The 22138-nt window shown below is 43.7% G+C and overlaps 1 protein-coding gene across 1 annotated transcript in view; it reads left to right on the forward strand.

Annotated features, from left to right (window-relative positions):
- LOC128381444 (brain-specific angiogenesis inhibitor 1-associated protein 2-like) overlaps window positions 1–22138 on the forward strand; it is a 99427-nt gene that overhangs the window by 42077 nt on the left and 35212 nt on the right. Inside the window, 3 exon segments of the mRNA XM_053341460.1 lie at window positions 5198–5259; window positions 8342–8413; window positions 12849–12986. Coding sequence (XP_053197435.1) covers window positions 5198–5259; window positions 8342–8413; window positions 12849–12986 — 272 coding nt within the window.

A 22138-nucleotide genomic window follows, 5' to 3' on the forward strand; every position in this document is an offset into this window, starting at 1 on the left:
TTTCCTTCCTCCCTTGTCTCTCTCACTACCCACGTCCTTACACACTTCCTTCCTTCCTTCATCCCTCCCCTCCTTCCTCCTTCCTTCTTTCCTTCTTTCCTTTAATTTTTCCTTCGTTCTTCCCTTCCACTTTTTTAACTCAAATAATATCTCATTAATTCTACTTCCTGTCGGCTATGTTACTATAAGAGATGCTGTTTGCTGACGCCCATCTGGGAGTTGAGAAAACAAATAAACAAGTGTGTGTTTGTGTGTGTTTGTGTGTGTGTGTGTGTGTGTGTGTGTGTGTGTGTGTGTGTGTGTGTGTGTGTGTGTGTGTGTGTGTGTGTGTGTGTGTGTGTGTGTGTGTGTGTGTGTGTGTGTGTGTGTGTGTGTGTGTGTGTGTGTGATGGAGGTGCCTGGGTTTGATGACCGGTGGCTGTTTATTAACGGCTCGGGTGGAGCGTGGGCGCCTTCCAAGAAATGTAAGAAGAGTTTTGAGCGAACACGTCGATGTATTTATCTGCCTCACTGCTCCTGATGCTCCGTCGCAGCCAAACACTCCTGCTCTGTTATAGCTGCTGTTAGCTGTCACTGCGTTTTCATAAGCAGATGGGTGGAGGAAGGAGGCGTAGTCGTCATGATGAGAACGTTTTGTTATTCTGACAAGACAAGACTTTCCTTTTAGTTTCTCTCTGTTTTACTCAGTTTATCTTCAAATATATGCTGTATGTGTGACCTCTGGGTTTCTGTGGGAAGTTAAAGGATGATGTCATACACCAAAAGTCCAGTCTAAAACCAGGCGGGAGCTCCAGTCCTCTGAAATGAGGCCAACGCGGAAGTAACTTAGAGCTGCATTCTATCAAAAGGCCACCAGGGGGCGACCGTCTCTATACAAGTCAATGGAGAATTCACCAACTTCTCACTTGATTTCTAACCTCAGTAAACGTTTTCAAAATGTGTTTATGGTTTCAATCGCTAGTTTAAAGCCTTCTTCAATGCAGTATGATGTTCATTTGGGACATTTTGGCCTCCCTGATTTTATATGTGACGATAAAGCAGGGTGTGCATTAGGGCGTGGCTACGTCCTGATTGACAGGTTGATTGACCAATGTCCTCGAGATCTAGCCCTCGCAACCAATCGCAGCCTCCCCGGTCCGCCGTTGGCCCCGCCCATACTTCCGTCCATGCTTCCGCCTCATGCCCATATGAGTCGAATCCGTGTTCTTTTTTTCCCAGCATGCACCTGAAATTTTCAAGATGGCGCTGCCTAGATTCGATACTATTGGCTTCCGAGCAGCAGTCCACAAACCAATGGGTGACATCACGGATGTTACGTCCATTTCTTTTATACAGTCTATGTCTATAACATATAACAATGTGATTAATTGCAAATTTGTTGGAAATTAGCTTGGGCTGGACAATATAGTGAAATTATATCGATACCATGATATGAGACATATGATATATGAGATATGGTCTTAGATTTTGGATATCGTAGTATTGCGCAATGTCATCAGAGTTGTTTTTTCCTGGTTTTAAAACTGCATTACACTAAAATATATTATTTTCTGAACTTTTTTATGTATGTTTTACCCACTATTTCATTATCTCCACATTACTGATGACTATTTATTAAACATTTCATAGTGTAAATATTTTTTTAAAGCATCAACAGTCATCTCTATAATATTGTTGTAATATCGATATTGAGGTATTTGGTCTAAAATATTGAGATGTTTGATTGTGTCCATATCACCCAGCCCTACAATTATCACCATGGCAACATAATCTGAACTCTGACAGGTCATCCATCGTGTGGTCCTGGTCCTGGACTCTATATAACAATCTGCTTTTATTATTGTAGTTTTCAGTGAGCATCTGCGTTGTAAAGTTGGATTTCACTAAACAGAAATCTGAGAGCAAAGTAGTATCAGTCCATCATTATATTATAAGGCTAAAAAAAGTTAAAGAATATTGATTGTGAAGAGGAAGAGAGCAGGTGAGGAAGGACAGTGGTAAAGATAATGTGAGAAAAGGATGAATAACAGGATCGTAAGAAGGTTAGAATCGAAGAAAAAACAAAGAACAAAGTTGTATTTTAAGTCTTTCTCGATGTTTAATGCAAAATATCAATCTACTAAGCAATTTTATCCATTAGATGAATGCATTGTAGGAAAGATAAATGCTTTCCATCTGCACTTATATCTTATATTCGAGTGAATCTACACTTGTACCACCTGTGCCCCCCCCCCCCCCCCCCCCCCCGCCCCCCCCAACTCCAGCTCCGACCTTTCCTAAATCCCTCCTTCTCCAACTGAGTCCCATCTGCATGACCGCAGCACTTCCATTAAGCCCATTAATCCCCGTCAGACAGCCCACTCTCACAGTGACCCCCCCCCCCCCCCCACCACCACCATACTCCTCCACCCCTCTTTTTCCTGTTCACTGTCCGGTGTCCTCAGGTCCACCAGCGTCCACACACACACCCACACACACACCTCGTTCATATCGGCGCTGCAGCAACGTTCTGTACATTATCTGATGTCAGCACACATTATGCAGCAGGCAGATGAGTGCCATTAATGCATATTAGCGGCCTCATTTAGAATAAATTAGCTCTTAATGCTTCTTGCTGGTGCTGCAGCTGTAGACGATGCTACTAATGGTGTTTTCAGAGATGTACCCAAGCTTATTTGCCCATTTTAAACATTTATACTTCATATTATCTCATCAAAGATATACGGGATGGAAATACTGATATACAGTATATATAGTGTATATATGCATGCATGGTGTATATGATGTGTTTTTAATGTATATTTAACCCCTATTTTCCCAAATTAAGTGTTGTATAGTTTAGTTTAACATGTGTTTTATGGTAATGTATTAATGTCAATTTTTCTCAAATTAAGTGTTTAATTAAGTGTATAGCTTTAGTTTAATACATGTTTTATGGTAATGTATTAATGTGCAGTAAAGTTCAGTTAAGTTAACACTCGAGCTCGACTGATGCTGGATTTTTGAGATCGATACTCAATATTCGAGACCTTTTATAAAGATACACTCACTGATATTTGTTTAGCATTAACACATTCCTGCTCCCTTTTGATTTTAGACGAATTGTGATGAAGATATTTGCTAGAGTTACTACAAACATGTCCTTTTTTTCGTATTTCTGTACTGTAATGTCTTGTGACTTGTGACATATCAAGGTATCGGTCGGGCTCTACTCAGTATTTACCTTTTTATACAGCTTTTGAAAAACAAAATTTAAGGCATCCTTGTCGAAAAATGTTTGTTTACATATGTTTATAATTTTTTAAAAAGTAATCCGTCCAATTTTAAAGTCCAACTGAAATTAAACTCCCCTTTTGCCTACTATGGTGAACAGATCTGCTCTTTAAATCAGTTGTGCTGTGTTCTCCTTTTGAAGGAAACTCAAACCAAAAGGGAGAAGAATGCTGTTTAACCATCTGCTTTCATAACTGAAGTCCTTATTTTGACACATCAAAACAAATTTCTGCATAAAGCAATAATGAGCCTTTCTCTCACAGGCAGAACAGGCAGTCACACTGAGCCTGATTGCACCCTGTTACACAACGCAAGAGCCACAGAATCTGAACACATGAACTTTTCTAAAGTGTCCTTCTTATCCAACTTATAAACATGAACACACAGCTTGTCAAACACTGACACAGACATGCCCCCTTAGCTGTCAATCAAACACCGACACGCCTCCTTAGCTGTTAATCAAACACAGACACTGACACGCCTCCTTAGCTGTCAATCAAACACAGACACTGACACGCCTCCTTAGCTGTCAATCAAATACAGACATGCCCCTTCAGCTTTCAATCAGACACTGACACGCCACTTTAGCTGTCAATCAAATACAGACACGCCCCGTCAGCTGTCAAACACAGACACGCCTCCTCAGCTGTCAATCAAACACAGACACCGACACGCCCCCTCAGCTGCTGTCAATCAAACACAGACACGCCTCCTCAGCTGTCAATCAAACACAGACACGCCCCCTCAGCTGTCAATCAAACACAGACACGCCTCCTCAGCTGTCAATCAAACACAGACACGCCTCCTCAGCTGTCAATCAAACATAGATTGACAGCATACATCACTAATCCATTTAAAAACAGGATTTTTGACCACAGGCAGCAGTGATGATTAAACATGATCTCAGTTGGACTTTAATATAATTATTGGATGTTTTTTATTTGCAAGCAGGAACCTAAAGCATCCAGTATGTGTTTTTGGGCGCTCATAGAGCCACACAGTGTGTATTTATAGATATATAAATAGATGGTGTGTAAATAAGTAGAGGCTCTGACTAACTGCCTGTCTGAGTGTTTTTCTATGTGAAACCTGTCGTGTGTCTCATTCTTCTGGGGTAGTTTCTGATCTGTTCACTGTCTTTTCGAGGTCTCTATCCCTCTGTTCTTTGCTCAAACTAGATCTTTTTGTTCCTTTTTTTACAATGCATTGCATATTCAGAAGAGGCAGCATGTAGGTATCTTAAAATGACACGCACCTCCCTGGCTGCATGAATCATCCTTTTTTTTTTTTTTTACTTTCTTTTATTTTCTTTTTTGTTTCTCTTTTCCTTTTTTTTAAATTTAATTCTTTTTACTTTTGACTTCTTTCTGGGTTCTGCTTTTTGGTGTTTTGTTATCTTCTCTCCTGTTATGTTGTAGTAGAACATTTGTGTTAATGCAAAGAAGAAATACTTTTATTTTTTAATCATGCTTTTCTTGTGTTGTTTTTTTTTCTATCGCAGTAGTAATGTTAGAAAAACACTAGTTTGATTTCAGTACTTGAAAACATTCAGTAGATTTTAAAATTGATTTTCCATTCATTCTGTCTGTGCTGCATATTTCTGTAATGTTCTTTTGAGTTTCGTCTGCTTCGTCGGTCTCATGACAGATGTTTCATCTTGTCCATCGCCTCCTCCTCCTCCTCCTCCTCCTCCTCCTCCTCCTCCTCCTCCTCCTCCTCCCTCCACATCACACACCTGTCTCATCTGTTCTGTGTGGCTGCATGGTCTTTATGTTTTTTGCACGATGTATGTAGCTCTCACAGACATTTGAAGGATTTAACATCTATCTTTTTTTGTCTCTCTCTCTCTCTCTCTCTCCAACCCTCCCCTCCCCCTTTTTTTTTGTTTATTGTCTTTCTTGTCTTTGTCTTTTTCTCTCTGCAGGGGAGGTTCTGTTTCAGATGGCAGAAGTGCACAGACAGATCCAGATCCAGCTTGAAGAGATGGTGAGCATGTGGCAGTTCGGGAGCCAAACAGATAGTAAATGTAATATTTAATACTCAGCAGGTCTGGAGGTAACGACACTCACTGCTGTACTGGAGTAGCTCCTAGTGCAGGGGGGTCAAACATGAGGCCCGTGGGCCAGAACCGGCACGCCAAGGGGTGCAATACGGCCCACTTTCCTTCCTGTGTTCTTTTCCTTCCTTCCATCTGTCCTTCCTACTTCTTTTATCCTTTCTTCCTTCCTTCCTTCCTTCCTTCCTTTCTTCCTTCCATCTGTCCTTCCTACTTCCTTTTATCCTTCCTTTCTTCCTTCCTTCTGTCCTTCCTTCCTTCTGTCCTTCTTTCCATCTGTCCTTCTTCCCTTTCTTCCCTCTGTCCTTCCTTCCATCTGTCCTTCTGTCCTTCCTTCCATCTGTCCTTCTTCCCTTTCTTCCTTCTGTCCTTCCTTCCATCTGTCCTTCCTACTTCCTTTTATCCTTTCTTTCTTCCTTCCTTCCTTCCTTCCTTCCTTTCTTCCTTCCATCTGTCCTTCTTCCCTTTCTTCCTTCTGTCCTTCCTTCCATCTGTCCTTCTTCTGTTTCTTCCTTCTGTCCTTCCTTTCTTCCTTCCATCTGTCCTTCTTCCCTTTCTTCCTTCTGTCCTTCCTTCCATCTGTCCTTCTTCCCTTTCTTCCTTCTGTCCTTCCTTCCATCTGTCCTTCCTACTTCCTTTTATCCTTTCTTTCTTCCTTCCTTCCTTCCTTCCTTTCTTCCTTCCATCTCTCCTTCCTCCCTTTCTTCCTTCCTTCTGTCCTTCCTTCCATCTGTCCTTCCTCCCTTCCTTCCTTCTGTCCTTCCTTCCATCTGTCCTTCTTCCCTTTCTTCCCTCTGTCCTTCCTTCCATCTGTCCTTCTGTCCTTCCTTCCATCTGTCCTTCCTCCATTTCTTCCTTCTGTCCTTCCTACCTTTTTTCCTTCTGTCCTTCCTTCCACCTGTCCTTCTTCCCTTTCTTCCTTCTGTCCTTCCTTTCATCTGTCCTTCTTCCGTTTCTTCCTTCTGTCCTTCCTTCCATCTGTCCTTCCTCCCTTTCTTCCTTCTGTCCTTCTGTCCTTTCTTCCTTCTGCCCTTCCTTCCATCTGTACTTCCTACTTCTTTTTATCCTTTCTTTCTTCCTTCCTCCCTTTCTTCCTTCCATCTGTCCTTCCTCCCTTTCTTCCTTCTGTCCTTCTTCCCGTTCTTCCTTATGTCTTTCCTTCCATCTGTCCTTCCTACTTCCTTTTATCTTTTCTTTCTTCCTTCTTTCCTTCCTTTCTTCCTTCTGTCCTTCCTCCCTTTCTTCCTTCTGTCCTTCCTTCCATCTGTCCTTCCTCCCTTTCTTCCTCCCATCTGTCCTTCCTACCTTTCTTCCCTCCTTCCTTTTTGCCTCTCTTTCCTTCCTTCCCTTCTTATTTCCTTCCTTTCTTCCCTTCTTGTATGTAGCCCTTGAATGAAGATGAGTTTGACTCCTCTGTCCTAGTGTTGTACTTCCTGAAAGCTCCTTCAGTTCAGTTTATTTACTGGTCTTCTGATATGTAAATTAAAACCATTGCAGAGTGGAAACATGTTTTAGTTCATCTCTCCAGAAGACCTTTTTATTTGAATCTTTCAGAGCATAAATTGGCCAATTGTGGCGACATCTGCAGGGAACATTCAGTCAACCGAGAGAGGAAATGAGGAGCATTCAGAATGATATTTAAATGTGAATGTCCTCTCTTCATTTGGGTAATGAATGTCACAAATGTTAAGCAACCATGATGAGTTTTTATTTTATTTTATTTTATTGTGAAGTAAAACACTGCAGCTCTTCAGTGAGGCTTAATAAACTGTTGTGTCTACATTTCTAAAGCAGTGAAGTCAATATTTAGTCTTCCAATCTACAGCGTTCGGAGTTCCTGCTTTCTTTTTTTTTTTTTGTTAAAGCAAATATCCTGCTGATAGTAGTCCGAGAAAATATTATGTCTTCCTGCGTGGATGATAAGAAGGAAATGACGACGGTTAGAGGTCACTTAGTGCGAGAACAGATGTTTTAGTTGTTTTTTTTCCCCCTCACATTTAGTCATTAGATCAGTACATAGACCAGGGGGGTCAAACATGAGGCCCGTGGGCCAGAACCGGCCCGCCGAGAGGTCCAATCCAGCCCAGTTTCCTTCTTTCTCTTTTCCTTCCTTCCGTCTGTCCTTCCTAATTTCTTCCTCCTTGTCTTCTTTTCCTGCCTTCCTTCCTTTCTTTTTTCCTTTCTTGTTTTTCTTCCTTCCTTCCGTCTGTCCTTCAGTCTGTCCTTCCTTCCTTCTGTCTGTCCTTCAATCTGTCCGTCCTTCCTTCCTTCCTTTCATCTGTCTTCCCATCCATCCATCCTTCCTTCCTTCCATCTGTCCTTCCTACCTTTCTCCCTCCCTTCCTCCCTGTCTTCTCTTCTCTTCCTTTCTTCCTTCCTTCCATCTGTCCTTCCTACCTTTCTTCCTCCCTGTCTTCTTTTCCTTCCTTCCTTCCTTCCGTCCTTCCGTCCTTCCTTCCTCCCTCCCTTTATCCTTGTCTTCCTTCCTTCCTTCCTCCCTGTCTTCTTTTCCTTCCTTCCTTCCCTCCTACCTTTCTTATTTTCCTTCCTTCCTTCCTTCCATCTGTCCTTCCTCTGTTTCCTCCTTCCATCTTTCCTTCCTATATTCTCTTCCTTCTCTTCCTTCTTGTCCTTCCTTCCTTGCTTCCTTCTCCTTAACGATCCGGCCCACATGAGATCAAATTGAGCTGTACGTGTCTCTTGACTGAAAATGAGTTTGACCCCCCGGCATCAGACTAAACATGCATCTTACATTCCAGACATCTTCCTTTTATAGTTTTGGGTGTGTCGTATCCAACGGTAACACAAATACTTCATACCCTCCAGTCATCCTGAGCATTCCTCACTGAGAACAATCCTCTGTGTGTGTGTGTGTGTGTGTGTGTGTGTGTGTGTGTGTGTGTGTGTGTGTGTGTGTGTGTGTGTGTGTGTGTGAGGTAACTGGAGGGTTTTAGTGTGTTTTTAGTGTTTTGTTACGTTGTTTTTTTGAAGGGTGTTTTTGTGTCTTTGCAGCTCAAGTCTTTCCACAACGAGCTGCTGACGGAGCTGGAGAAGAAGGTGGAGCTGGACGCACGCTACCTGAACGTGAGACTCCACTCTTTGTTTCTACAGCTGATGTGAAATGAGTTGTTTTAGGTTGTCTCCAGCAGCAGCAGCAGGTAGCAGGAGGTAGTGTAGTTGTGTTTTTAGTGAACAAGCTCAGATAAACCCAGTGAACTCAACCCGCCCCAAAACAAACAGCAGACTAAGTTAGTGACGAGCTGGTGAGCAGAAGTGAGATGATGGAGCTGAAATGGGAAGTTAAAAAAGTTAACAAGCAAGCCAAGTCAGTTTCTTCATTAAAGCATATGACAATAACACAAATTTACCCTCAAATAATCGTCTTATGAAGAAAAAATAGATGAAATGTGTAAAAAACACAAAGATAATAAATGACAGAAATAAGATGTTGGAAAAACTGGATGACAAAATTATATATAGATAGTTTTAACATTTAGTGTGCCCCCTAGTGGCCATAAAACATGAATTAAAAAAAAGATTATCTTGTTTGCATTTAACAGCGACTTATATCTCATGAGTGACAGAAATGCTGGCAAAGCCTCATGGGAGTTGTAGTTGTTGCAGTCTTTATCTTTCCTGTCATCCTCCCGGGTCAAATTGACCCTGTCTGTTTTGACTGTTCCTTCCTTCCTCCTTTCCTCCCTTCCTTCCTTCCTTCCTTCCTTCCTTCCTTCCTTCCTTCTGTCCTTCCTTCCTTCCTCCCTTCTTCCTCCCTTCCTTCCTCCTTTCCTTCATTCTTCCTCCCTTCCTTCCTCCTTCTCTCTTTCTTTCTCCCCCTTCCTCTTTTCCTTCCTCCCTCCTTCCCTTCTTTCTTCCTCCCTTCCTCCCTCCTTCCCTTCCTTCTTCCTTTCTTCCTCCTGCCTCCCTTCCTTCCTCCCTCCTTCCTCTCTCCTTCCCTTCTGTCTTCCTCCCTCCCTCCCTTTCATATGAGGAACTAAACTGAGAAGAAAGCCTGGAAATGTAACTTCAGTCCTTTATTTAAAAAAAACAGTTTTTACTCATCATTGTTTTATCTTACACAATGTTAACGCTGGAAATGATTTAAGTGTAGTATTTCTATGTAGCCCCCAAGGTTTCAGAGAGAGAGAGAGAGAGAGAGAGAGAGAGAGAGAGAGAGAGAGAGAGAGAGAGATCCGGCCCTCCTTCCTTCCATCTTTCGTTCCTGTCTTCTTTTCCTTCTTTCCTTCCGTCTGTCCTTCCTTCCTTCCTTCCATATTTCCATCGGGGCTTGAGAGAGGGAGAGAGAGAGACAGAGAGAGAGAGAGAGATCCGGCCATCCTGCCTTCCTTCCATCTTTCGTTCCTGTCTTCTTTTCCTTCTTTCCTTCCGTCTGTCTGTCCTTCCTTCCATATTTCCATCCTGTCTTCAGAGAGAGAGAGAGAGAGAGAGAGAGGGAGAGAGGGAGAGGGGGAGAGAGAGAGAGAGGGGGAGAGAGAGAGAGTTAAATTATTAATTGCTTCACCTTTTCATGCAGAGCAAAAGGAGATCCTCATGACATCGTTACTGATATTTGTTACGTAACCCACCGTGTCCCTGAATGCAACACCGCTTTTAACTCCATGTCAGTGATGGAGCTGAGTTTATAGTTTATGGGGGAATATGAACCATGTTCTCATAAAATCACTGGCCAGAAGAGGGGAGGAAAAAAAAAAAAGAGAGAGAAAAAAAAAAAGGCACACTCTCTCCTTAATTCCCCGCCGGCTTTCATCCAAACCACTGCAGCAAGTTACGTAAATTACTTCCCACTCTGCCTCGTGAATTATGACTCATTCTGTGAAAATGAGCAGTTTTTCACCCAAAAAGAAAAAAAAAGAAAAAAAAAAAAAGAAGTAAACAGATAAATTAATTTATGGTAATCAGTAGTTTGGAAGGCGTCCCGAACACGTTTCATCATCCTCGACAGCGGGTGTAGCAGCGTGTTCGGAGGCTCGTTCTCATCATTACACTCAGAAAATATGATGCATTTAAATGCAAATGGAATCCAGAGCTGCGTAATAACCTCCGGCTTTAAACTCTGTATTGATGTTTTCTGTGCTGTAAGTTGTTTGTCATGTTCGTTGCTCACATTCAGAATATAATGCTGCTGCTGCTGTGACAGTACTGTATACCCAGACTCTGGCCCAGTGCATGCTGGGAAAGGCTCCAGCTGCTGCGACCATGCATGGGATGAATGAATGTCAGGATTTATGAATGATTTGGAGGTTCATAGCAAAAATCTGAAAGCACTTGGATGTTTTTTGGTTGTAGAAAATAACTAATTATTGGCACTGGACTAAATTTTGTGCATTTTTTTTATTGATATCTTAGATTTGGGGGCACTGTGATACAATTTGGGGTTCATAACTAAAATCTGAGAGTACTGACATGTTTATGGGTTGTAGGAAATTACAAACTTTGGCATTTGACCAAAGTTTGACGTATAAATAATGTGCAAATTTGGGGATTTTAGCTAATAAGAAATTTTGAGGGAGTTCAACCACACAATAAAAATTCTGTGTCCCACCCCAAAGTCCCAAATTTGGGCATTTAAAGGCACTTTACCATATTTTAGAGTCATAATATCAAACATTGGGGGTCCCTCCCTTCCTCTCTCCTTTCCTTCCTGACTGGAGCATGCAGTATAATGTCAACCCCTGCTGACTGTGTGCTGCCCTCCTACTTCCTTCCTTCCCTTCCTTCCTTCCTCTCTCCTTTCCTTCCTGACTGGAGCATGCAGTATAATGTCAACCCCTGCTGACTGTGTGCTGCCCTCCTACTTCCTTCCTTCCCTTCCTCCCTTCCTCTCTCCTTTCCTTCCTGAATGGAGCATGCAGTATAATGTCAACCCCTGCTGACTGTGTGCTGCCCTCCTACTTCCTTCCCTTCCTCCCTTCCATCCTTCCTCTCTCCTTTCCTTCCTGAATGGAGCATGCAGTATTATAATGTCAACCCCTGCTGACTATGTGCTGCCCTCCTACTTCCTTCCTTCCCTTCCTTCCTTCCTCCCTTCCTCTCTCCTTTCCTTCCTGACTGGAGCATGCAGTATAATGTCAACCCCTGCTGACTGTGTGCTGCCCTCCTACCTTCCTTCCTTCCTTCCCTTCCTTCCTCTCTCCTTTCCTTCCTGAGTTGAGCATGCAGTATAATGTCAACCCCTGCTGACTGTGTGGTGCCCTCCTTCCTTCCTTCCTTCCCTTCCTCCCTTCCTATCTCCTTTCCTTCCTGAATGGAGTGTGCAGTATAATGTCAACCCCTGCTGACTATGTGCTGCCCTCCTACTTCCTTCCTCCCTTCCTTCCTTCCTTCCTCTCTCCTTTCCTTCCTGAATGGAGCATGCAGTATAATGTCAACCCCTGCTGACTGTGTGCTGCCCTCCTACTTCCTTCCTCCCTTCCTTCCTTCCTTCCTCTCTCCTTTCCTTCCTGAATGGAGCATGCAGTATAATGTCAACCCCTGCTGACTGTGTGCTGCCCTCCTACTTCCTTCCTTCCCTTCCTCCCTTCCTCTCTCCTTTCCTTGCTGACTGAAGCATGCAGTATAATGTCAACCACTGCTGACTGTGTGCTGCCCTCCTTCCTTCCTTCCTTCCTTCCTTCCCTTCCTCCCTTCCTCTCTCCTTTCCTTCCTGAATGGAGCGTGCAGTATAATGTCAACCCCTGCTGACTATGTGCTGCCCTCCTACTTCCTTCCTTCCCTTCCTCCCTTCCTCTCTCCTTTCCTTCCTGACTGGAGCATGCAGTATAATGTCAACCCCTGCTGACTGTGCTGCCCTCCTACTTCCTTCCTTCCCTTCCTTCCTTCCTCTCTCCTTTCCTTCCTGAATGGAGCATGCAGTATAATGTCAACCCCTGCTGACTGTGTGCTGCCCTCCTACTTCCTTCCTTCCCTTCCTCCCTTCCTCTCTCCTTTCCTTCCTGACTGGAGCATGCAGTATAATGTCAACCCCTGCTGACTGTGTGCTGCCCTCCTACTTCCTTCCTTTCCTTCCTCCCTTCCTCTCTCCTTTCCTTCCTGACTGGAGCATGCAGTATAATGTCAACCCCTGCTGACTGTGTGCTGCCCTCCTACTTCCTTCCTTTCCTTCCTCCCTTCCTCTCTCCTTTCCTTCCTGACTGGAGCATGCAGTATAATGTCAACCCCTGCTGACTGTGTGCTGCCCTCCTACTTCCTTCCTTCCCTTCCTTCCTTCCTCCCTTCCTCTCTCCTTTCCTTCCTGACTGGAGCATGCAGTATAATGTCAACCCCTGCTGACTGTGTGCTGCCCTCCTACTTCCTTCCTTCCCTTCCTTCCTTCCTCCCTTCCTCTCTCCTTTCCTTCCTGACTGGAGCATGCAGCATAATGTCAACCCCTGCTGACTGTGTGCTGCCCTCCTACTTCCTGCCTTCCTTCCTTCCTTCCTCCCTTCCTCTCTCCTTTCCTTGCTGACTGGAGCATGCAGTATAATGTCAACCCCTGCTGACTGTGTGCTGCCCTCCTCAGGCTGCTCTGAAGAAGTACCAGATGGAGCACAAGAGCAAAGGGGAGAGTTTGGAGAAGTGCCAAGCTGAGCTGAAGAAGCTGCGCCGAAAGAGCCAGGGAAGCAAGCACCCGTCCAAGTACGGAGACAAGGAGATGCAGGTCAGTGTGTGTGTGTGTGTGTGTGTGTGTGTGTGTGTGTGTGTGTGTGTGTGTGTGTGTGTGTGTGTGTGTGTGTGTGTGTGTGTGTGTGTGTGTGTGTGTGTGTGTGTGTGTGTGTGTGTGTGGGTGCTTTTTCTATGAATCAATGAGGAAGCTGTGGAGGATCCTTATGGTCTGATAGAAGACCACCAAATGTCTCCATCACACAGAGCCAAGAAAGGATGATACTGATCCTGCTGGCGTCATTCATTCGCTCCCTCCCTCCTTCTTTCTTTCCTTCCTTCCTTCCTCCCTTCCTTCCTTTCCTTCCTCCCTCCCTCCCTCCCTCCTTCTCTCTTTCTTTCTCACCCCTTCCGTCCTCCCTTCCTTCTTCCCTCCCTTCCTCTTTTCCTTCCTCCCTCCCACCTTCTCTCTTTCTTTCTCCCCCTTTCCGTCCTCCCTTCCTTCTTCTCTTACTTCCTCCCTTCCTCTTTTCCTTTCTCCCTCTCTCCTTCCTTCTTTCCTCCGTCCTTCCTTCCTTCCTTCCTTTCCTTCCTTTTTCTATGAATCAATGAGGAAGCTCTGGAGGATCATTATGGTCTCCATCAAACGGAGCCAGGAGAGGATGATACTGATCCTGCTGGCTTCACTCGTTTCCTCGTAATTCATCATTCTGTGTGTTTTTATTTTCGGTGCAATCTGCAGGGTTTATTTTTTCAGGCTGGTTCTTCATTCGGCAGTGCAGCACACACTTTACTGCCCCACAGGGTTTGGCTCTCACATGCTGTTCCCCTCCCTAAAAGTTATGGGCGGGGGTTGGGGGAGGGGAGGGGGGGGGGATTTGGGCTTCAGTGCGGCTGGTAATCCGTGACTGCTGCCGGCGCTGATGGGATAGGATGCATTGAGCTGAATGGGATGAGACCCCCGACTGGGAAAACACACAGTTTGGGTGCCAGTCTGCGAGGCTCTGCACAGTCAGAGGGACGGAGATAGAGAAAGCTAAAAGTCAAAATCACTGTACCAAACATTTGAGAGCTAAACGGCACAAATACATAGATTTTGTCAATTTTGAGGACAGGTGTTAACTCAAAAATGAGGTATAGTTTAATTTAAATGAAGCCTTTTGACCATCATTTCCAATAATTTCCATATGTAAAACCTGTGTTAATATAATGGCTAACACAGAAATGGGGGATAATTTAAACCTTTACCTTTAAACTGGAAGACAAGAAGAGGATTAAAACTGCAGCAACACTTCATCGATGTAGTCAAACAGCTCTTATAAAATACTTCCTAATGGGAGAATTGGGAAATAAAACACGAGAATCAATCAATCACAGATAAAACAGATAAAGAAAGAAGGGAGGAAGAAGGAAAGGAGGGAGGGAGGAAGAAGGGAGGAAAGGAGGGAGGGAAGCAAGGAAAGGGGGGAGGAAGGAAGGAGGGAAAGAACAAAAGGAAGGAAGGACGGAGGGAAAGAAGCAAAGGAAGGAAGGACGAGGGAAAGAAGGAGAGGAAGGAAGGTAGGAGGGAGGGAGGAAAGAAGGAAGGAAGGTAGGTAGGAGGGAGGGAGAAAGGAAAAATAGGAAGGGAGGAAGGAAGAAAAGAAGGACAGAGGAAAGAAGGACGGAAGGAAAGGAAAGAAGGAAGGGAAGGAAGGAAGAAAGGAAGGATGGAGGGAAGAAAGGAAGGATGGAGGAAAGGAAGGAAGGATGGAGGAAAGGAAGGAAGAAAGAAAAGGGGGAGGGATGAAGGACAGACAGAAGGAAGGAAGGGAGGAAAGAAGGAACAGTCAAAACAGACAGGGTCAATTTGACCCGGGAGGACGACAGGAAGTATATTTAATCCAACTTTCTCTCTCCTAACTCTCAGCGTTCATTAGTGGCTGCTCTTCATTAGCTTCCTCCTCCGTTACATAACGTTTGTTTATATGTGGGCCAGGTGAGCCAGCTGAGAGCTTTACTTCCCTCATGTTCAGGTAACTGCTTGAGCGGAGGCGTGAGGTGGAGACGGGTGTGAGTCTCCGCGTGGGCGTCATGGTGACACGCGTGGGCGTCATGGTGACACGCGGGGGCCGTTCTTATACAACCTGCACAGCTGCTGCGATGTGAGGCGCTGTCTGTCTGATCAGCTGCTCTCCTCCGCACTCCGACAGGAAGAGGAGACAGTACAGAGAGAGAGAGGCTCGAAACCGCGTACTACATACTTCTATACTACATACTACTATACTGCATACTACATACTTCTATACTACATACTACATACTTCTATACTACATACTACATACTTCTATACTACATACTACATACTTCTATACTACATACTTCATACTTCTATACTACATACTACATACTTCATACTTCTATACTACATACTTCATACTTCTATACTACATACTTCTATACTACACACTGCATACTTCTATACTACATACTGCATACTTCTATACTACATACTACATACTTCTAGACTACATACTTCTATACTACATATTTCATACTTCTATACTACATACTTCTATACTACATACTACATACTTCTATACTACATACTTCTATACTACATACTTCTATACTACATACTTCTATACTACATACTACTATACTACATACTACATACTTCTATACTACATACTACTATACTACATGCTACATACTACTATACTACATACTACATACTTCTATACTACATACTTATATACTACATACTTCTATACTACATACTACATACTTCTATACTACATACTTCTACACTACATACTTCTATACTACACACTACATACTTCTATACTACATACTTCTATACTACATACTACATACTACTATACTACACACTTCTATACTACATACTACATACTTCTATACTACATACTACATACTTCTATACTACATACTACTATACTACATACTTCATACTTCTATACTACACACTTCTATACTACATACTTCTATACTACATACTACTATACTACATGCTACATACTTCTACACTACATACTACATACTTCTACACTACATACTACATACTTCTATACTACATGCTACATACTACTACACTACATACTACATACTTCTATACTACATGCTACATCCTTCTATACTACATACTTCTATACTACATACTACATACTTCTATACTACACACTTCTATACTACATACTTCTATACTACACACTTCTATACTACATACTTCTATACTACATACTACATACTTCTATACTACACACTTCTATACTACATACTTCTATACTACATACTACATACTTCTATACTACATACTTCTATACTACATACTTCTATACTACATACTACTATACTACATACTACATACTTCTATACTGCATACTACATACTTCTATACTACATACTACATACTTCTATACTACATACTACATACTTCTATACTACATACTACATACTTCTATACTACATACTTCATACTACATACTTCTATACTACATACTACATACTTCTATACTACATACTTCTATACTACATACTACTACACACACAGTAAAAGACATATCTGGCTAAATGAAGATTGAAGTGGACAGTGTGTAGCTTTAATTCATGGTGGCAGCTCAGAGGAAGCTCAGAGGAAGCATAGAGGAAGCACAGAGGAAGCTCAGAGGAAGCACTGTGTCAGAGGAAGCACAGAGGAAGCTCAGAGGAAGCACAAAGGAAGCTCAAAGGAAGCACCGTGTCAGAGGAAGTTCAGATGAAGCCCAGAGGAAACTCAGAGGAAGCACTGTGTCAGAGGAAGCTCAGAGGAAGCACAGAGGAAGCACTATGTCAGAGGAAGCTCATAGGAAGCTCAGAGGAAGCTTAGAGGAAGCTTAGAGGAAGCACTGTGTCAGAGGAAGCCCAGAGGAAGCTCAGAGGAAGCACTGTGTCAGAGGAAGCTCAGAGGAAGCCCAGAGGAAGCTCAGAGGAAGCTCAGAGGAAGCATTGTGTCAGAGGTGGAGGGTTAATTGTGCCGAGCCGCTCTGTACAGCAGCAGCAGCAGCGGAGGTAATCATTGTGTAATTGTTAGTGTTGCTGCAGCGGATGGCCGGGTTTGTTGTTATAAAAATCGATACTGAGGGAAGAGGAGGAGGAAGAGGAAGGGGGAAGAGGAAGGGGAAGAGGAGGGGGAAGCTGCAGCTATGAGGAAACACTCAGTATCAAAAGTCTCTTCGGTTTCCTCTGGAGGTTTAAGGGATTATCGGGCGTGAAAGTCCCGAATCAGCTGAGAGAGCCGACGGTCGCTTCATCTCTCTGCATGAGCTGAACGTTTAGGATATATCCTTCTCTCTTTCCTTCCTCTCTGTCCTCCCTTCCTTCTTTCTTTCCTCCATCCCCATCTTTCCTTTCTTCTTTCCTCCCTCCCTCCTACCTTCCTTCCTTCCTTCCTTCCTTCTTCTCTTCCTTCTTCCTTCCTTCCTTCCTTACTTCCTTCCTTCCTTCCTCCTTCCCTTCCTTCCTTTACTTTCTTCTTCCTCCCCCCTTTCCTTCCTTCCTTCCTCCTTCCCTTCCTTCCTTTACTTTCTTCTTCCTCCCCCCTTTCCTTCCTTCCTTCCTCCTTCCCTTCCTTCCTTTACTTCCTTCTTCCTCCCCCCTTTCCTTCCTTTCTGTCTCCCCCCCTCCCTCCTTTCCTTCCTTCCTCCTTCCCTTCCTTCCTTTCTTTTCTTCTTCCTTCCTTCCTTCCTTCCTTGACTTGAGGACAACAGGAGGGTTAATATGAATTTCAGAGGTTAGTGTATTTCAAAATCAAAAACTAGAACCACTAAAGGGGATTTTAACTTCCTCATTAAAGGACAGCTTCTTCTTCTTCTTCTTCTTCTTATTGGCAATGAAAAGGTCCGATGTGCTTCTAATGAAAGTTAAAGTGCAAAAAAAAAGAAGTGTTGAAATATTTATCTGAAGCTAACACGAGGTCTCAGTTGCCCTAATTTGACAAATCAAGTGAACATCTTTCAAAGTTACTGTCTTTTTTTTTTTTTCAATATCACTTCACTGCAGCTCAACAGGGAAACACAGAAAGGGAATTTTATACTAAAAAGAATAAGATAGGAGACAGTGGAATAAGATATTCCCTTGATAAGATCATCTCAGGCTGCTGAAGCTTCAGATTATAACTGCAGATAAACTTTTAAATTCATTTTTGCACAGAAGGAGGAGGACTGTAGATTTAGTCCTGCATCACTTACATTTAAAAAAAGATTAATAAAGATATTTATATGTTAAAATGATCATATGGGCTCCTGCACTTTATCCTTTAAAGGGCCGTCCACTCTAAGAATGATAACTATCACAAAGGAAGGAAGGAAGGAAAGGAGGGAGGGAGGAAGGAAAGGAGGAAGAAGGAAGGAAAGGAGGAAGAAGGAAGGAAAGGAGGAAGAAGGAAGAAGGAAGGAAAGGAGGGAGGAAGAATGAAAGAAAGTAAGGAAGGGAGGGAGGGAGAAGAAGGAAGGAAAGGAGGGAGGAAGAATGAAAGGAAGGAAGGAAGGGAGGAATAAGGAAGGAAAGGAGGGAGGAAGAAACGGAGGAAAGGAAAGAATGAAAGAAGGAAAGAAGGAGGGAGGGAGGAAAGAAGGAAGCAGGGAGAAAGGGAGAATGAAAGAAAGGAAGGGATGAAGAAGGAAGGAAAGGAGGGAGGAAGAAATGGAGGAAAGGAAAGAATGAAGGAAGGAAAGAAGGAGGGAGGGAGGAAAGAAGGAAGCAGGGAGGGAGAATGAAAGAAAGAAAGGGATGAAGAAGGAAGGAAAGGAGGGAGGAAGAAAGGGAGGAAAGGAAAGAATGAAGGAAGGAAGGGAGCAGGGAGGGGGAAAGAAGGAAGGAAAGGAGGGAGGAAGGAAAAAGGAAAAGAGGAAGGGAGGGAGGGTGGGAAGAAGGAAGGAAGGAGGGAAGGAAAGAAGGAGGGAGGGAGGAAGGAAGGACAGATGTCAGCATCCACACTTATTAACCCTCCTGTTGTCCTTGAGTCAAGGAGGGAAGGAAGGAGGGAGGAAGAATGAAAGAAAGGAATAAAGGAAGGAAGGAAGAAGGAAAGGACGGAGGAAGGAAGGGAGGAAAGGAAAGAATGAAGGAAGGTAGGAGGGAGGGAGGAAAGAAGGAAGGAAGGGAGGGAGAAAGGAAAAGAGGAAGGAAGAAAGAAGGACAGAGGAAAGAAGGAAGAAGGAAGGAAGGGAGGAAAGGAAAGGAAAGAATGAAGGAAGGGGAAGGTGTGAGGGAGGGAGGAAAGAAGGAAGCAGGGAGGGAGGGAGGGACAAAGGAAAAGAGGGAAGGTAATGGGGAGGAAAGAAAGAGAGAAGGAGGGAGGGAGGAAGGAAAGAAGGAGGGAGGGAAGAAGGAAAGACAGAAGGACGTAAAAAAGGGGGATGGAGGAAGGAAACTGTGTGTGTGTGTGTGTGTGTGTGTTAGTGTGTGTTAGAGAGAGAGAGAGTGTGTATGTGTATGTGTGTGTGTGTGTGTGTGTGTGTGTGTGTGTGTGTATGTGTGTGTGTTGTGTACATACTGCCGTGTGTCTTTATGCGGTTCCTGCTGTGCATCATATGGGTCGTCGTGGGAACGCAGCGTTGGCAGGCAGCGTCCTGCACCGCGGAGCTCACAGCACAGATCTGCAGCTTTGACTTCACAATATTACAATATGGAAGATATACAGTTTATATTATAAAGATATTTATATATTTATATATATTTATATATGTGTGTATATAAGAGTCTCTGGGTGCTTATAGCAGACAGTATGTTTGTGTAAAGCCTGGAAGTTTCTCTCTGTGGACGCTTGTTGGCTCAAATGTTTCTATGATTAAAGAAAAAATACATAAAAAGGATAATTTATTAATTTATTTGAGAAGTTCCTTCCTTCCTTCCTTACTTTCTTCCTTCCTCCCTCCCTCCCTCCTTTCTTTTCTTCCTCCTTTCCTTCCTTCCTCCCTCCTTTCCTTCCTCCTTTCCTTCCTTCCTTCTTTCCTTCCTTCCTTCCTTCTTCCTCTCTCCTTTCCTTCCTTCTCCTTCCTTCCTTCCTTCTTTCCTTCCTTCCTCCCTCCTTTCCTTCCTCCTTTCCTTCCTTCCTTCCTTCCTTCTTCCTCTCTCCTTTCCTTCCTTCCTTCTCCTTCCTTCCTTCCTTCCTTCCTTCCTTCTTCTTCCCTTCCTTCCTTCCTTTCCTCTCTCTCTGTCTCTCTCTCTCTGTCTCTCTCTCTCTCTCTCTCTCTCTCTCTCTCTCTCTCTCTCTCTCTCTCTCTCTCTCTCTCTGCCTCTCTCTCTCTCTGCTCTCTCTCTCTCTCTCTCTCTCTCTCTCTATCTCTCTCTCTCTGCCTCTCTCTCTCTCTGCCTCTCTCTCTCTCTCTCTCTCTCTCTCTCTCTCTCTCTGTATGAATCTATTAAGAAAAGCTCTTGGCCTCAGGAAGCATCTTTAGAGGATATTTCAGCTTTTCATCAGAGTGTGTGAGCGTAGAGGAGTAACAGAAATAAATAAACATCATTATCGTCCCGTCATGTAGAAGAAAGAAAGAAAGAGTCGATGGTTGAAGGAGAATGTGAGAAATGTGAAGTGTGTGAAATACTCTCCACCTGCTGACTCGGTTTTTCTGGTTTCTGGTTTCTGTCACGTTTTTTAACTGAGATGAGCTCACAGGAAGTAGAAGCACGTCATCAGAGTGTGTGTGTGTGTGTGTGTGTGTGTGTGTGTGTGTGTGTGTGTGTGTGTGTGTGTGTGTGTGTGTGTGTGTGTGTGTGTGTGTGTGTGTGTGTGTGTGTGTGTGTGGCATCAAACAATAGGGCTGATTGAGAGAATAGAAGAGGACAAGCTGTGATGAGACATGAAGTGAAATTATAGCCAGAGCCTTCCTTCCTTCCTTCCTCCCTTTCTTTCATTCATTCATTCCCTCCTTCCTTCCTTCCTTCCTTCTATTCAGTCCCTCCTTCTTTCCTTCCTTTCTTATATTCATTCCTCCTTCCTTCCTCCTTCCTTCCTTCCTTCCTTCCTTCCTTCCTTCCTCCCTCCCTCCTTCTCTCTTTCTTTCCTCTGTCCTTCTTTCCATCCATCCTTCCTTCCTCCTTCCCTTCCTCCCTCCCTTCCTTCCTTCCTTCCTTCCTTCCTTCCTTCCTTCCTTCCTCCCTTCCTTCTTTCCTCCCTCCCTCCCTCCTTCTCTCTTTCTTTCCTCTGTCCTTCTTTCCATCCATCCTTCCTTCCTCCTTCCCTTCCTCCTTCCTTTCCTCCCTCCCTTCCTTCCTTCCTTCCTTCCTTCCTTCCTCCTTCCCTTCCTTCTTCCGTCCTTCCTTCCTTCCTTCCTTCCTTCCTTCCTTCCTTCCTTCCTTCCTTCCTTCCTCCCTCCCTTCCTTCCTTCCTCCCTTTCTTCCTTTACTCGAGGACAACAACTTTAAATTAACTGCTTTTTCTTAAGTGGGTCCAGTTCCCAGAATGGATCCTGAAATGAATGTGAGAAGTCTCAGGATGATTTATTCAGATACAAATTAAGAAAAATCTAAATGAAGTTACATAATCTTCATATCTTTTGCTTCTTTTTGGATATTTTTACGACTTATTCAGGCTTCTAAAAAGAAAAAACCCAATTATTTTCCTTTCTTGAAAGAAAAACTTACAGACTAAGACCTGCTGATAGTTTATATGTGGAGCTTAGTGTAAAAAACGTATATAGTATAATTTATATTTATATAACGCAGAGATGATCACCATAGTTACAACGACCTAGGCTGCCATTTCCTGTTTGAAAAGATGTCCCTTTCTTTTTATTTCTTCCTCCCTTCCTTCCTTCCTTTCTACTTTCCTTCTTTCCTTCCTTCCTTTCTCCCTTTTGTCTTTCCTTCCTTCCTTCCTCCTCCCTTCCCTCCTTCTTTCCTCCCTTGTTTCTTTCCTTCTTCCTCCCTTCCTTCCTTCCTTCCTTCCTTCCTTCCTCCCTCCTTTCCTTCCTTCCATTCTCCCTTTCACCTTTCCTTCCTTCCTTCTTCCTTCTTTTCCTTCCTTCCTTCCTCCTCCCTTCTCCCCTTCTTTCCTCCCTCCTTTCTTTCCTTCTTCCTCCCTTCCTTCCTTCCTTCTTTCCTTCCTTCCTTCCTTCCTCCCTTCTTTTCTTCCTTCCTCCCTCCTTTCTTTCCTTCTTCCTCCCTTCCTTCCTTCCTTCCTTCCTCCCTTCCTTCCTTCCTTCCTTCCTTCCTTCCTTCCTTCCTTCCTTC

The sequence above is a fragment of the Scomber japonicus genome, chromosome 20 (genome assembly GCF_027409825.1).
Source record: "Scomber japonicus isolate fScoJap1 chromosome 20, fScoJap1.pri, whole genome shotgun sequence".
Lineage (NCBI taxonomy): Eukaryota > Metazoa > Chordata > Actinopteri > Scombriformes > Scombridae > Scomber > Scomber japonicus.